Source organism: Polyodon spathula, chromosome 4 (genome assembly GCF_017654505.1).
Source record: "Polyodon spathula isolate WHYD16114869_AA chromosome 4, ASM1765450v1, whole genome shotgun sequence".
Classification (NCBI taxonomy): domain Eukaryota; kingdom Metazoa; phylum Chordata; class Actinopteri; order Acipenseriformes; family Polyodontidae; genus Polyodon; species Polyodon spathula.
The window spans coordinates 69565255-69580287 of NC_054537.1; the positions used below are offsets into that span (position 1 = coordinate 69565255).

General features: G+C 35.6%; 1 protein-coding gene across 7 annotated transcripts in view; it reads left to right on the plus strand.

The window, feature by feature from the left end:
- LOC121314795 (protein cordon-bleu-like) overlaps positions 1 to 15033 on the plus strand; it is a 104982-nt gene that overhangs the window by 73598 nt on the left and 16351 nt on the right. For all 7 annotated transcript variants that reach the window (XM_041248473.1, XM_041248472.1, XM_041248476.1 and 4 more), the window contains one exon: positions 2438 to 2660. In XM_041248473.1, coding sequence (XP_041104407.1) covers positions 2438 to 2660 — 223 coding nt within the window. The remainder of the gene's footprint in view (positions 1 to 2437; positions 2661 to 15033) is intronic.

The following is a 15033-nucleotide window of genomic DNA, read 5'->3' on the forward strand; positions in this document are numbered from 1 at the left end:
AAAAGTTCCATTTTAGTTTTGTCAGACCACAAAACTTTTTGCCACATGGCTACAGAATCTCCTGAGTGTTTTTTTTTTTTTGCATACTTCAAACAGGATTCAAGGTGGGCTTTCTTGAGTAATGGCTTCCTTCTTGCCACCCTACCATACAGGCCAGATTTGTGGACTGCTTGGGATATTATTGTCACATGCACACTTTGACCAGTCTTGGCCATAAAAGCCTGTAGCTCTTACAAAGTTGGCCTCTTGGTAGCCTCTCTGATTAGTCTTCTTGCTCAGTCATCCAATTTGGAGGGACGGCCTGATCTAGGCAGGGTCTTGGTGGTGCCATACACCTTTCACTTCTTAATCATCGTCTTGACCATGCTTCAAGGGATTTTCAAGGCCTTTGGTATTTTTTTTATACCCTCTGATCTGTGCCTTTCAACAACTTTGTCCCGGAGTTCTTTTTCAAAGCGCCTTGATGCTCAGTCTTTGCTTTGAAATGCACTACCCAGCAGAGGGAACCTACAGGAACTGCTGAATTGGTGTGTGATTATGAAAGCGATTGGTTACATCTGAGCTAATTTAGGATTGCTTTTACAAGGGGGGTGGACACTTATCCGACCAAGCTATTTCATTTTTTTTTTTTTTATTAATTTTCTACAAATTTCTAGAATATTTTTTTCACGTGGAAGTTGTGGGCTAGGATTTGGAGATAAATGAAAAAAAAAAACTATTTTAATGCAATTTAATTCCAGGCTATAAGGCAACAAAAGGTGAACATTTTGAAAGGGGGTGTAGACTTTCTATAGACACTGTATATGACGATAAGCACAGAAACAGAACTTTTATTTTAACATTAAACTCAGTGAACATGTTAAAACTTCAATATAAAGCTGTACAGATAAATAAAATAAAGAAATGGAATAATAAGTTATAAAGCAGATTTTATAATTTTATAGGCATACACACACTGTTGAAACAACAACTTTGCCATCAGTGGTTTGTAGTTTTGATGAGGTGTTGGTCAATTAGATAAGTTGGTGGTAATATCTGTATGGGTAGAGGTAATATACAGTACAGTGTGATTGTGCTGGAATTATTAGTAGACATCCCGGTTTAGCTGGGACAGTCCCATTTTTCTATTAAAGGTCCCGGTGTCCCGACATGTTTCTCAAAATCTTGAAGTCTAGTTTTTTAGCCACTTCCTTTAGCGCGACTCACTCTAAGTAGCTTTTGTCAAAATAAGATGAATAGCATCTTATATAACTAGCAAGTTGAGAAATAAATAATAATAATAATAAAAAAAAAAACTACTTGGGTACTCAAGAACATTATTTATATAGAGTGATTAACACATATATATGCTTATTGCAATGTGGTTTAATTTAATTTATATTAAATTATCCTACAGTTGCATGCAATACTGGCAGGATTTAGTTAAGACAGTAAAGACAGAAGCAATACTTATATAACACAATATTGGTAGTGAAACTTAGCCACAAATATACTCTCGAGTGTACTAAAATTGTGTGGCGTTAAAAAGCTGTTAAAAAATTAAAATAATTATTAAAATGAGGATGGCTATTTAAATAAGTATTTAAAAAAAACAAACTATAACTATATATGATATAACTAGTATCATCAATTATTTAACAATGTGGCCCGCTTTTAACAGATTAATTGGACCGATTAATCAACTAAATAGTTGATTACAGATTTTTTTTTTTGGCTGGGTATTTTGAACTCTATTTCCCAGCATCCCCTGCTGAGAATGAATGCCTGTGAGAAGGCTTCCCGCATCAGTTGGTAAATGGTTTGTTGTTGCTACACAGACACAGTTCTTACATTTTCTACAACGTCCAGGATGATCTTCAATGTCTGCTGCCAGCTTGGAACAATATGTCTGTATTTACTACAATCAAAGCAGATTTTATTCATTTTAAAATTGTGTTGGTGAAAAGGGAGTTTTTATGTTTAAGTTGGATGTACAAGGTTCATTTCAACGGAGTTGAGTGTGCAGTGCAACATGTATTTTTCACGATTCCTACATTTGGCCTCACATGGTTTTCAGGCGAGTAAATGTCTTTTACTAGTGTCACAAGCTGCGACTGTAACGTTTTGTTTTATTGATGTTGGTACTGTTAATATTACATCACTGTTCTAGTTATTGTGTAACACGGGTAGGAGAGTTGTTTTAAGTGATGTTTACCTGTTTCATGTACCTGAAAAGCTTTTTTTTTTTTTTTTTTTTTTATGCCAAAAACTCAGAAGCCCTAAACATAATCCATTCTCAGTTCTTGTGCATTGTATTTTGCTATTAAACTCTTTATATATATATATATATATATATATATATATATATATATATATATATATATATATATATATATATATATATATATAAAAGATATAATATATATATATATAAAATATATTATGTCTTTTGGCACAGGTCACACCTAGCTCACCAAATGCTAACCAGCAGAAGAAACGTCGTGCCCCACCTCCACCACACACTCCTGTTCTGAGTACTAAAATGGAGGAAAAGGCTCCTGTAATCAATAACCAATTCGAAGAAGCAGAACCAGAAATCAATAACAAAACGGAAGAACCAGAGCCTGTGATGAATAATACTGCAGAAAAGGAAACAGAAAACAATAGGCGTAGTACCATTGGTAAGTGATGGGGTATTCACCTATGTATTTATTTATTTTTTAAAATACCTTATCCTGTTATAATGTATTATAATGTATAAAGACCTTTATGAGAACAATTGACATATTGGCATATTCAGTGAAAGAATGAGGAGGCCTTCAGGCATAGAGCTTGAAATAATGATGAAAGCAGACAAAGAACAACATTGTAGTCTTTTACGTCATAAAAGTTATTTTTAGGTGCAACTTAGTGATGGATTTAATTGATGCGTGAACATATGCCATGTCTGGCAACTTTCTGTTTTGAACACCACCAGAACAGAATCTTGCATACAGAAGCAAGTGAGACTTACAGATGGGCAATATTAAGTACCCTTGTCCAAGAAAGTTTTCAAAAGAACATAATACAAGTTATGAACGAGAGGAGGCCATTCACACCATTAATTATAGTCTGGTTCCTAGTATTTTATATTATTGTACAGTATATTGATCCCAGGACTTCTTCAGGGATCCCAGTGACAGCAGCAACAGCATGGCTTGGTAGCCCATTCCGTACGGCCATCACTGTCTCTGTAAAATACTCTCTCCTACCAGCTCACATTAGCTAGGATGAACTTTGTTGACTGCTATTAGTTTAGGATTGCCCTTGAATTAGACTGTTTGCTCGAGTCTGTCCAGAGCCACAATTTACTTTCCTTTATGCAAGGACCAGAAGTGAGTATTGTAAGTGCATTTCCACTGTTTTGAGTTTAAGTTTATTACAAAAACAGCAGGTGCAATGTAAATGTGGTGTGTATACATGTACATTGCTTTAGTAAGCATTTTCCATAATATCAAGTGATGTATACTAATGAAAAAAAATCACTAAAAAAAAAAAAAAAAAAAAATGAAATTCTGTTAAGTTTAGATCTACAGGGCCTAATTCACTAAACAGCAGTAACGTGTTTTGCACGCAGTAAGCCCCTTTACTGTGTGCTTTGTACACCTGCTGTATTCACTAACCAGTAGCAGGCAACCTAGCGCGTGGTGAAAAAGCATGTGGAAAAAGTACCGCATTCGAATCATTTAAATATAATGAATAATGTTAATGAGTGGAAATGTATGCTAATTATATCACAAAATACCATGTATTTGATATGCAAACCATATTCACTTAAGGGCGCTAACTTTATTTACTAGGTGTCTCAGCGTGTGTTAAAAGTACCGCTTATTGAAACCAGCTGGTCAGGGAAAGAGTATTTCGGACCAGGCAGACATTACTAGGGCTGTGTGAGGAGTATTTAATAACTAGATACAGATTGAGCACAGATCATACTAGCCTTGTACTGCATGTAGCGCACTGGAAAATTTCCAATATCACAAATTTCACAGAAGTTGTGTGTTAGACTGCCTACAGTGAAAAATATGCTTTTTATTTTCCTTGCAGTATTTTGCATTACTCTTCACCTCCCCTATTCATTTCATACTTTTATCAAGTAGCAGTGCTACAGTAGCTGTACGTGGTGCAGCATCAGTAACGTGCATTTGGTTACTACGGCAACAGGGTCAAACAAATACCGGTTTCATGATTGGTGAATTCCTCAATCTGTACAATGATGTAACATGCGAGTCAGAGGAGGGAAGTTTAAAATGGTTGTTTAGATAATGTTTATTTTGTGTTTATTTATTATCTTGAAGTGTATGATTAACATTAAAAACATTCAGAGCTAAGAAAGGGGACGTTGCATACAGATGGTGGGATTCTGTTTTGCTCAACTTGTAACATGTCTTTGGATCATCTAAGAAAAGGTCCTATTGCCAAGCATCTTGACAGCGCAGTACACAAAAACAAGAAAGTCAAACTATAAGTTCAGGCTAAACAATTACAGAACAAGTGGGATTGTTTAAAAAGAGCACAGAAAGTGGAGAAACCAATAATGCCAACGTGTTTGAATTAGTGGAAGTCTTTAGTGCAGCGAACATACCGCTACAGCGACTGGTCAATGAAATATTACAAAGTTTTTTAATGAAAAAAATTTTGAATTGTGGAGCCGTGCCTAACAGTGACATACTCAGACGAGAGTAGCTTCCTAAAGTGTATGCAGCACACGAAGAATATTTAAATGGCAAAATGTACGATTCTGAGTGCGTTGTATGCGATGAGGACACTGATGATCAAGGCAACTGTGTTTTGTACATTATTTTCATCCCCCAGAGCTTTATACCTGCGAATTCAGAGGAACTTACTGCTTACTTAGTAGATACACTTCATCTTGACACTAACCACACAACTGTAGTACTAGGTCAGGATATCATTAAGATGTTTGTGGAGAATGACATTGATTTCAATTGTGTGTCTGCCTTTGTAATAATAGACAATGTAACAGAGGGAGAAACACTAGCTGTTTACGTCTATGCGTAGTCGTGTACAATTTATTATTATTATTATTATTATTATTATTATTATTATTTTAGGTTGATAGGCTCCAGTAGCATAGGTTATATCATTTACTGATAATTTGACAGTATCTGTGGTTTTAAAACTTCATAAAAAATGATTTCTGTTTTTTTAAAGAAAAACACAAAAGCTTTGGTTTTGTCATTTCAGGTCTGCAGTTAGCGTTTCTCCCATGTTTAATATTTTAGAATTAAAGGCAGCAAAGTAGTCTATGGGAATTACATGGTCATTGTACTTAATGTGTCAACATACGTTTTAAAGGTTTACACAGCTCGAAAATGTTGCTGAATATGTCATTCAAGGTTGTTTTTTAAAAAAAAAAAAAACTATTTTGTCTGCTTGTTACTTTTTCTGCAGCCAACACAGATAATTTTAAACATATCTTGTTTCCAGCAAAAGTTTGCTTCATTTTTAAAGATGGTTTCAATAGCAACATGAGTTCCAATGTTACAATGTACTCGTACATCCTCAGATAGTCCGAGATATGTGAAGATTATGAGGCACGTGTATATGCAACACTTTCGGCTATGTTAATATATGTATACAGACACCATGTACTTGTGATATTCAAGTAAGCTATGCTTAAAATATACAAACGAAACTGTAAATGTCCAAAAAATTAATGTACACAGAGTGCAGTCGTAAGTACAAGCAATCAAACGACATCTAATGTTAAAAAACTGACTTTCACCAAACACCTTTTGAAATGTAAATAGTGAACTTGTAGTTGACTGAACGAGTGCTTTGCTGACTTTTGATTAATATTACCAAATAAATCAGAGGGAGATCAAGTTGAACAAACACGTATTTATTTGATTTGCATAGAGAGCTAAACATAAATGTTCCCTTAACAATTACTTTTGCCACTTTGACTGTCTCGCAGGACTCTGATTTGGGACAAGGCCCCCGCCATTCTCCTGTTTTGTCCTATATTTTGTCCTCTGTGTTTCATTGAAGTAATGTTCTCACTGATTCTGCACCAAAAAGCCTTTCATAATTCCCCACCGCTACTTCTGCTAATACATTTACTCCTGGTCTGTAAACTTTAGATTCCTCACTCTGTCCTCCTTGGTCGCTGTCATTGTGACTCAGAACCATACTTACCTTTGTGTGTGTGTGTGTGTGTATATATATATATATATATATATATATATATATATATATATATATATATATATATATATATATATATATAACTATTACTATTTCTTACTGTGTGTAAACCTTATGCATAAATCTGCGTGCTGAATTCCACGTGTTGTAACAACTTGCAAATGAATCATTTAGCTTGTTTTATTTGTTCATGTATTTAGCTTAGTAAATAGAGCTACCACTGGTTTGTTTTGCGCGGTGTGGGTTCCCCTGCCACACGGTAATTCTAGTCATTTACCGCAGTTTAGTGAATGAGGCCCAAAGACTTCATGGGGCTCTGATTGAAGAGTGGAATCGTTGCATTCAAAGTGCTATAGTTAGTTAGTTAGTTAGTTAGTTAGTTAGCTAGTTAGTTAGTTAGTTAGTTAGTTAGTTAGTTAGTGAAATACAAGACAGTCTGCATTAACCACATACAAGTAGCAGCCTAATTGTAGTTTCATGCCATGTATTGTGCACGCTCAGTCCACACTACGCCAGGTGAATTAGCAAAACTCTTGGCATACAATGTACCTTACAAGTATGCACCAGTGTTTAAAACTATTTTTTTGTACTTTTATTAAGAAATTGAATTGTAAAAAGCTGAAGGCACAGTAAAACGTACAATTGTTTTCAAATAATTACAGGCTAATTCTTAAAACTAAAACTATTTGCTCTAACTATTTGTTCAATTTTTTACAGACTTTACAAAAATATCATAGATGTTGGCTGAAAAACCTTGGTAGATGTGAAAAACAGACCATTGAAATTTTATAGCAGTTTCAAAGATTAAAATCCAAAACCTCTCTGAACTAAAATAACTTGCAAGGTCACTTTTTTTTTTATTTTCATGGCAGAAAACCCTAAAGCATATATTTTAGGCATCAGTTTCTAAGCTGGCTTACCTCTTCCTGGTACGATGCCATGCAAATAGATCAAATTCTGCTTTTTCAATATTTTATGTTCTGACCCACCCTAATTGATTTGGCATTTTTCCATTACATTAAATCCATATTAAGTTAAAAAAAAATAAGAAGTGTTCAGGGACCTGTTCTGAACAACAATTTCCTGTCTTATGTAAATGATCTCCACATGATAGTACTTGTTGGCACATGTAATCCAAATTGCTATAAACAGCTTCTGTATTTTAATAATCAAATGAAACTAAATCAGTATTACACACAGTGATCAAATCAACTGGCCACTTTTAGCTGATGAGAAATTAGAAAATTGGACTCAAAATGTATTTCTGCCGTCACAGATAACAGAGGGTGCCTAAAACTGTTAAATACGGACACCATTTGCCTCAAGAAGGTTTAAATTGTCTCATTCATTTTGCAGTCTGCTTCATACTAGTTGTCCTAGCCCGCATTTAACAACAGATGGTAACAAAATATGTTACATGTAACAACTTCCTTTTCCTGTAAAGGGCAAGCTGCGTTTTGTGGCAGCTCATATGCAACTCAATTTTAGGGTACATGTTTACCCTATAAAAACTTGCTAACACTTTAGTTTTGGTGTCCGTTATAAGTGATTATAAACAATAGCCAAAAAAAAAAAAAACAATAGCAAAAGTGTATAATAACTGTATTGCCAAAGCAAAGCAGCTCCATACAGTTGATGAGACAGACCGACTATATACAGGCAGTCCTCGCACTTACGATCCAATTGGTTCCTGAAAGTGCGTTGTAAGTCGAAGCATCATAAGTGAAGCACGTTTTCCTATAAGAACAATGTTATAAATTGGAGTTACGTTCCTGACACTTTGGACAGATAATATATTTTTACAAAAATGACCCGTTATATTGTACTCATGCAAATATTTATTTAACTCTTTACACTCAGCCCGGTGGTTACGTGCATATTACTCTGGCTTGTTTAAAAGTACAGACTAGGGGCTTTCCAATGACGTATTCAGTGTGTGTATGCAGTACTCCTAGCCGGAACTACGATCGCCTGAAGTTAAGTCCCTCATAATGTGACAGATTTCACAGCTTAGGTTTCGTTTTGAGTCCATTGCTCTTATCAGACATTGTTAAGGGCAAATAAAGTCTAAAAAAAACCCCAAAAAACAGTTACATGCATAAAAAAAAAAAAAAAAAAAAAAAAAAACGCTAAGTGACTGAGTCAGGGTGCGCACGACAGGTACTGCGGTTCGGACACCGAGCATACGCATATGACTCATGACTCGTGTCTCGCCGTGTCAAAAATGCCGTATCGATATCATAAAGTTGAAGCAGGGTAATAATGCAAAAGAGTCGTAAGTGCCGTGTGTCGTAAGTCGAAGCGTCGTAAGTCGAGGATCGCCTGTACGTGATAACTGATTATAAACAACTGCAATGGCAAAACTATAATAGCCTTATTATTTCTAATCATATTCTATAATTGTTAACAGCATAGTTAAGAACATGTTTATAGATTGTTTATAATCACTTATAACGGATACCTAAACTAAAGTATTACCAAACACTTTTGGTCAGGAGGGTAAATAATAGGGAATGTCGAGGATCAGGAACTGCATTTACAGCCTCAACACTACAGACATAGGATCAACACCTTCAACATAGTAAACTTTTGATAACCAGTAGCAATTACCACCCCTTCTAACAAGCCCACAAAGAGTTCTGCATGTTGTGTAGCAGTACCACACAGCTGTTTTATCTGTAGGGGGTCTGTGTGGAAGGGGTTACCTTATCAATTTCTAAGATAAAGGTTTCAATAAAGCACATTTATTTTTAAATCAAAGGCGAATTTAGAGTATTTCCCATAGAGTCAATGCTCTGCTTAAGAACACATTTAAAGGCCAGCATTTAATTAGCACTGGTGTTTTTTTTACCCATCATTTCCTGCACACATTCTGAAGACGTTATCCATGTGGCCCAATCTTTAGCATAGCAGATCAACAAGCTAGACCTGCATTTCATATCTTATGAAACACTTCTAGAGTGTGTGTGTGTGGGGGTGGGGGGGTGTGTGTGTGTGGGGGGGGGGGGGGGGGGGGGGGGGGGGGGGGGGAGGGGTGGGAGGGGGGACAGATGGAATGGACGGACGGACTATAATATCTTCACTGGACAAATAGCTTCACTGGAAATTGGTGAACATTAATTTGAAAAAGATAACCCTCAATACCCACAATAGTTCCGTTTCATATGTGTTCATTCAAACACAAACAAAACATTATCTCTGTTTCATGGAGCAATCTGTAAATCCCATTTTGCTTTCAGCAACTTTCTCACGGTTTTCTCTCCTGTACGTTAGATAAAGGCTAAATTATTATCTGCTGAATAACTGTTATTACTTGTCTAGCTGTCGATGTGACTAATCATTCTTTCAAACCTTCTTCCAAAACATAGCCATACCCTGATCCATGTTGCATTTTGTACTCCTGGTTACCCAGGCTATGGTTTAGTCTGTCATTTGCTTCCTTGGGCACAACTACAAAATATAACAACACAAGACACATGTGTGTTTCACGTTATCTGTTTACCTGTCTGGTTGATGTTTTTATAAATAAACACAGCTGAAGAATCATTAGTAGTCACCGCATTAGATATGACAGTCAGATTACCCTTGTGCTGTATATTAAATGATTGGTTTTTTTATGTTTCTGTGGTAGTTGGCTCAAGTTCACTGCAGCCATTGTGAAATCCTAATCTTGGCACTGTAGGAAAACACTTTGCATTGTTTATAATAACAGAGTGTTATGCTTGCTTTCCTTTTCCATCACCAGTCTGGCGATAACAATCCGCCACTCAGTTCCATAGTCTTTGTGAAACCCTCATGCCTAACCTCTGGCTTGCATAAGCTAGGGTTTGAGTTCATGAAGGATCTTGTTTAGAACTGAGATAAGGCCAGAAGATTGATAAGTTTTGCATTCTACCATGAGTATATTCTTTGATCACAAGTACACCGCTATTCACCAGTTCTTTAGGAAGTTAACCCTTTTTTGATCATTGCATAACCAGGTCAATCACCTGCTGCACGGTATAGTCAGATTATCAGCACTCTGTCAAAGGATTTCAGGTGGTCTGTTGCACCAGTTTCCTGGAGTTATGACATGAGGTTTCTTTTATTCTGTGCCTGCTGCAAGGAGGCTGTAGAACATTTCCATTCATGTTTTTGTTTGTTTTTTTTCTTAGAATAAGTAGCGCGGTTCTGAAAAATATAACGTTATACATCCCCATGTGTATCTACAACTTTTTAAATAATGTACCTGTAATTTTTCTTTTCATTGTTAACATCCTGACAACATTTTTACACTTATAACTTTAAACTCTGTTTCAAAAGCTCTTTTTAAAATGGCCGCATTAGTGCACATGAGTTTGAGATCTGTCATCTAAATCACTGCAGGAAGAGTGATAAAAAAAAAAAAAAAAAAAACTGTTCTGGCTTTTCTGTTCCATGCCACATCATTTTTGTTGCTGTGTTACCTGTCTGACAAGGTAGGCAATAATCCTTACACTATCAGCGCACTAGAGCAGACATTTTGAAACAGACTTAAGTTAAGTGTAAAAAGTTGTCAGGATGTTAACAATGAAAAGAAAAATGACAGGTACATTATTTAAACAGTTGTAACAAGATACACATGGTGTAACACTATATTTTTTGGAACCCCACTACTTACTCTTTAAGATCCCACCATCTCATATATTGTGTTGTATTCACTCATTGCCCTTAGATAAAGCGCATTTACTGCACCTTGGTTTACCTGTGCTACAAATATGATGCATTACACTGAATATCTGACCTGCCCTGTTACCATGTCCACCTATAGGGGTTGTGAGAAAAGGAGTATTGTCTACTGTATTGACCCACAGTACAGGAACTGTACAGCCTCATTCTTCCTCTTTTTCAAAATCTTTACTGTCCCTACAAGCATATCTTCTCGATGGCCTTAGTTATTTTTTTTTTTTTTTTTTTTCTGCCCTAGTTAATGTGACCTTTGTATCATTTTGTCATGTTTGTTTTCTATTTATTTATTTATTTATTTATTTATTTATGTGTATTATTTTATGTAGGTGATCAAGGTGACCCAAAGCTACATTACTGAACACTGATAAGATCCATGCCATTTTCATTTGCTTTGTCAACTTGGGGAGATACACAAAACTACGATTACTTGGGAGATAAAAATTGTATGCTTGAGATTTCATAACCAAGCCTTTTTCCTTAGCTAATAACCAGCACATTAATTCCCTGTCTAGGTGCTGGGCATCAAGTGCCAGTAAAGCTTCGAAGAGGCAATGTGTGTGATCCGTCTCAGTTAGTGCTCCCCCTCCCCCACCATACCCTCCTTGTCTAGATACAGTCTTTATGGATCCACAAGTATTTCAACCAACTGATGCTGAACTTGCAAGCCAGATGGACTTGGCCTATCTATGTAGGTCCAAGAAATCGTCTCAAACCATTATCTGCTGTACACCAGCGTTTAAAGCTTCAGCTCTGCACTTTTTTACACATTCATTTTTACTTTTACTTTTCTCGCTGTGCCTTTCTAATATGATCAATCTATCATTTGGTTGAGGGTTACTGTGTTTATCTTCCTGACTAGAGGAAGGGGTATTCGCTTCCTCACTTTCCTGCAAACATTTGAAAAAAATCACCAACAATTCATATCTTATCAACTAATCTTGGGTGTTCTCCTCTTTTGGTGTTTATCTAACAATCTGCTACGTGGATAAATATGTGTTCATAGCAGTAGAACAGAATATCCTGCGCAATAGAACAACAATACTTTACCATGTCATTGGTGTACATATAGGTTACGTTAATATATCTGTATATAATATGGAGTTTAAATGTTTTAGTACAGCTAAGGTTTGTTCATCTGTAAAAAAAAAAAAAAAAAAAAAAAAAACCCTGCAATATCTTGAGGTGTAAAATTAAAATGGAATGCTGAAAAAACAAAATATAGTAAAAAATGGGGATTTTGAGTTGATACATTTTAGTAAAGACTCTTGAATGCCTTTTTGGTGTGTGCGCGTAAGTATTGCATATCGTTCTTTTTGATGACTGCATGTCAACAATTAAAAAAGAACAGATAAATAAATTGCTCTTTTAACATTAATTGAATATATGTTTCACTGAAAATCATATTACTGCACATGCATACATTTTAATTACCAATCCCTTCATATAGTATTACCACTTTTGTTATTTTGGCGTTTCAGCATAGTGATTGTAGATCCATTGAATGATCACTCTGTCAGGCTCTGAATTTATGCTTACCATCTTGACAAATGTTTCCAAACCCTTATGTTTTGCTATTCTAAAATGTCCTCTCTTTCTTTCCACCAGTTTACTGTTGTGCCCCTTTTCCTCGCCGTGTCAATCGCCTCTGAAAGACCTTGCCTCTGCGTTTGATGTGCAGTGCTATCGCTATTTCCTGTCAGCTTCTGTCAGCCTTCATCTTTTTCATCCCTTCCTTTTGATGGACCTTTGCTTTCTGCTGAAAACTTATTTCCCTCTCTTCAAACTTTCAAACCCCCACATCTGGGTGTGAATCTCAGATCTGTCATCAAGCTTGTCTTCAAACATGTATATCAAGGAATGTGTGCTGCTTTCTAGATTTTTACAGTATACAGGCTTGGCATAAAGTCACTTGGCTTGGGGTATGTCCAGCACATGCTGTGGCTTATCTAGCTGATGCAGAGTGCTGAGTTCTGGACAGAAGCAGCCATGGAGAACACAATAACCAGTTACAAACTGGTCATTTGTATATCACATGGTTAATAATTTTTGAGCACCTATAAAGCTATGTCTGATTTAGGTCTCCTAGTTAATTGATTATAAAACTGGTTTCAAAATTCCTATTCCTTCGTGTTCCTAATGGTTGTTTTCTAGGTAAGCCAAGGCATGTGTGGATATACCATAAGTGGTTTCTTGCCAGCCCTCTGCTTCATTTAACAAATATTTTGTAAATAGGTTTGTTTTGTACAGTATACTACTTGCACTACATATTTTACACTGCCTTCAGCAAATTATTAACAAGACCTGACACATTTTCCGGAAATGTCTGAACCAGTGAAAATGGAAGGTGATGTGATTGGATTTTTTTTTTTTTTTTGAAAAAAAAAAAAGGATCTGGAAATGGGATATGGATGCTGTGCTGAAGAGCTATTGACCGGATTGTTGTTAATGTTGACGAGGAGTCTGAAATGAAGGGAACCAGGGTGTGAGGACAAATAAATCTACCCAGTTAATCAATGTTAGCAGAATGTACAAAAAAGGATCTTAAAAAAAAACTTTCAGTTTTAATTGCTGTTTTATATCATAGATGGGATGAGGTAATTGACCTTTTGCATGGTTTATGCTTCCTATTCATCTAAAGCTTTACTCGGTAAACCTTGGTTATAGGGTGTTGTGTAAATGTGTGGGCCTCTTATGTTATAAAAAAAAACTGTAATTCTAAATTACAAATGTAAAAGTGAGACCTTTTAAATCCAGTCTCAATTTATGACAAGTAATTTTATTGAAAGGCTTTTTAATAGCAAATTGCATTTATATAGTCACTGCTGTAAAGGAAGATTATCTATCATTATCCGTCATTTTTACAGAAGATCTTAAAATGTAAAGCATGAAGCATTTTGCATAATGAGCTTATTTTTTATGCTAATGATTGTTGATGGTTAAATCAAGTGTCACTCGATACAGCCACATACTTTAATTAACATGTTTTTCCAGTGCAAAAGTTTTGATTTTTTTTTTTTTTTTTACAGATATATTGTACTAGGTTTACTAAGGTTTTGCTCCAGTGTAAAGTGTAAAACATTGTTGAGAAACAGACTAGTACAGTAGCTCCTAAATAAACATATTTGAGTTTCTTTTTTGGTTTGAAACATTTGCAGTGTTTTATTCCATTGTTTTATGGTGGCCCTGAAGTGCAAAATAGAAGCATATAAACAGTTATTGATATACAAATTTAAATGTATCGCATTATAAACATTTAAAAGGTGAGCGACAACAAAAAGGTAGCCTCATGTAAGCAAAAAGATAACAACTTGCAAACAAATTTCAGAATGGAAATAACAAATAATGGCCTCATAAATAATATGGACAAAATGTTTTATTTTTTTCTTCGTAATTTAATAAGACTATACTAATTTGGGTTTGAATACAAAAAAAATCCAAGCAATTCCATGTTCTGGCAGTGGTACAACAGTGTTAGAAATCAGACCTAACGAGTAAAATAATTATCTCTTATCATGTCCCCACCCTGCTTGGGTTCTGTACGGATGAGATAGCTTTTGTGTTTCCATGTGCACGTTCCAGCAGGTGACCTAGTATTTATTTATTGATATCACAACATACCCTGATCCATGTTGCATTTTGTACTCCTGGTTACCCAGGCTATGGTTTAGTCTGTCATTTGCTTCCTTGGGCACAACTACAAAATATAACAACACAAGACACATGTGTGTTTCACGTTATCTGTTTACCTGTCTGGTTGATGTTTTTATAAATAAACACAGCTGAAGAATCATTAGTAGTCACCGCATTAGATATGACAGTCAGATTACCCTTGTGCTGTATATTAAATGATTGGTTTTTTTATGTTTCTGTGGTAGTTGGCTCAAGTTCACTGCAGCCATTGTGAAATCCTAATCTTGGCACTGTAGGAAAACACTTTGCATTGTTTATAATAACAGTGTGTTATGCTTGCTTTCCTTTTCCATCACCAGTCTGGCGATAACAATCCGCCACTCAGTTCCATAGTCTTTGTGAAACCCTCATGCCTAACCTCTGGCTTGCATAAGCTAGGGTTTGATTTCATGAAGGATCTTGTTTAGAACTGAGATAAGGCCAGAAGATTGATAAGTTTTGCATTCT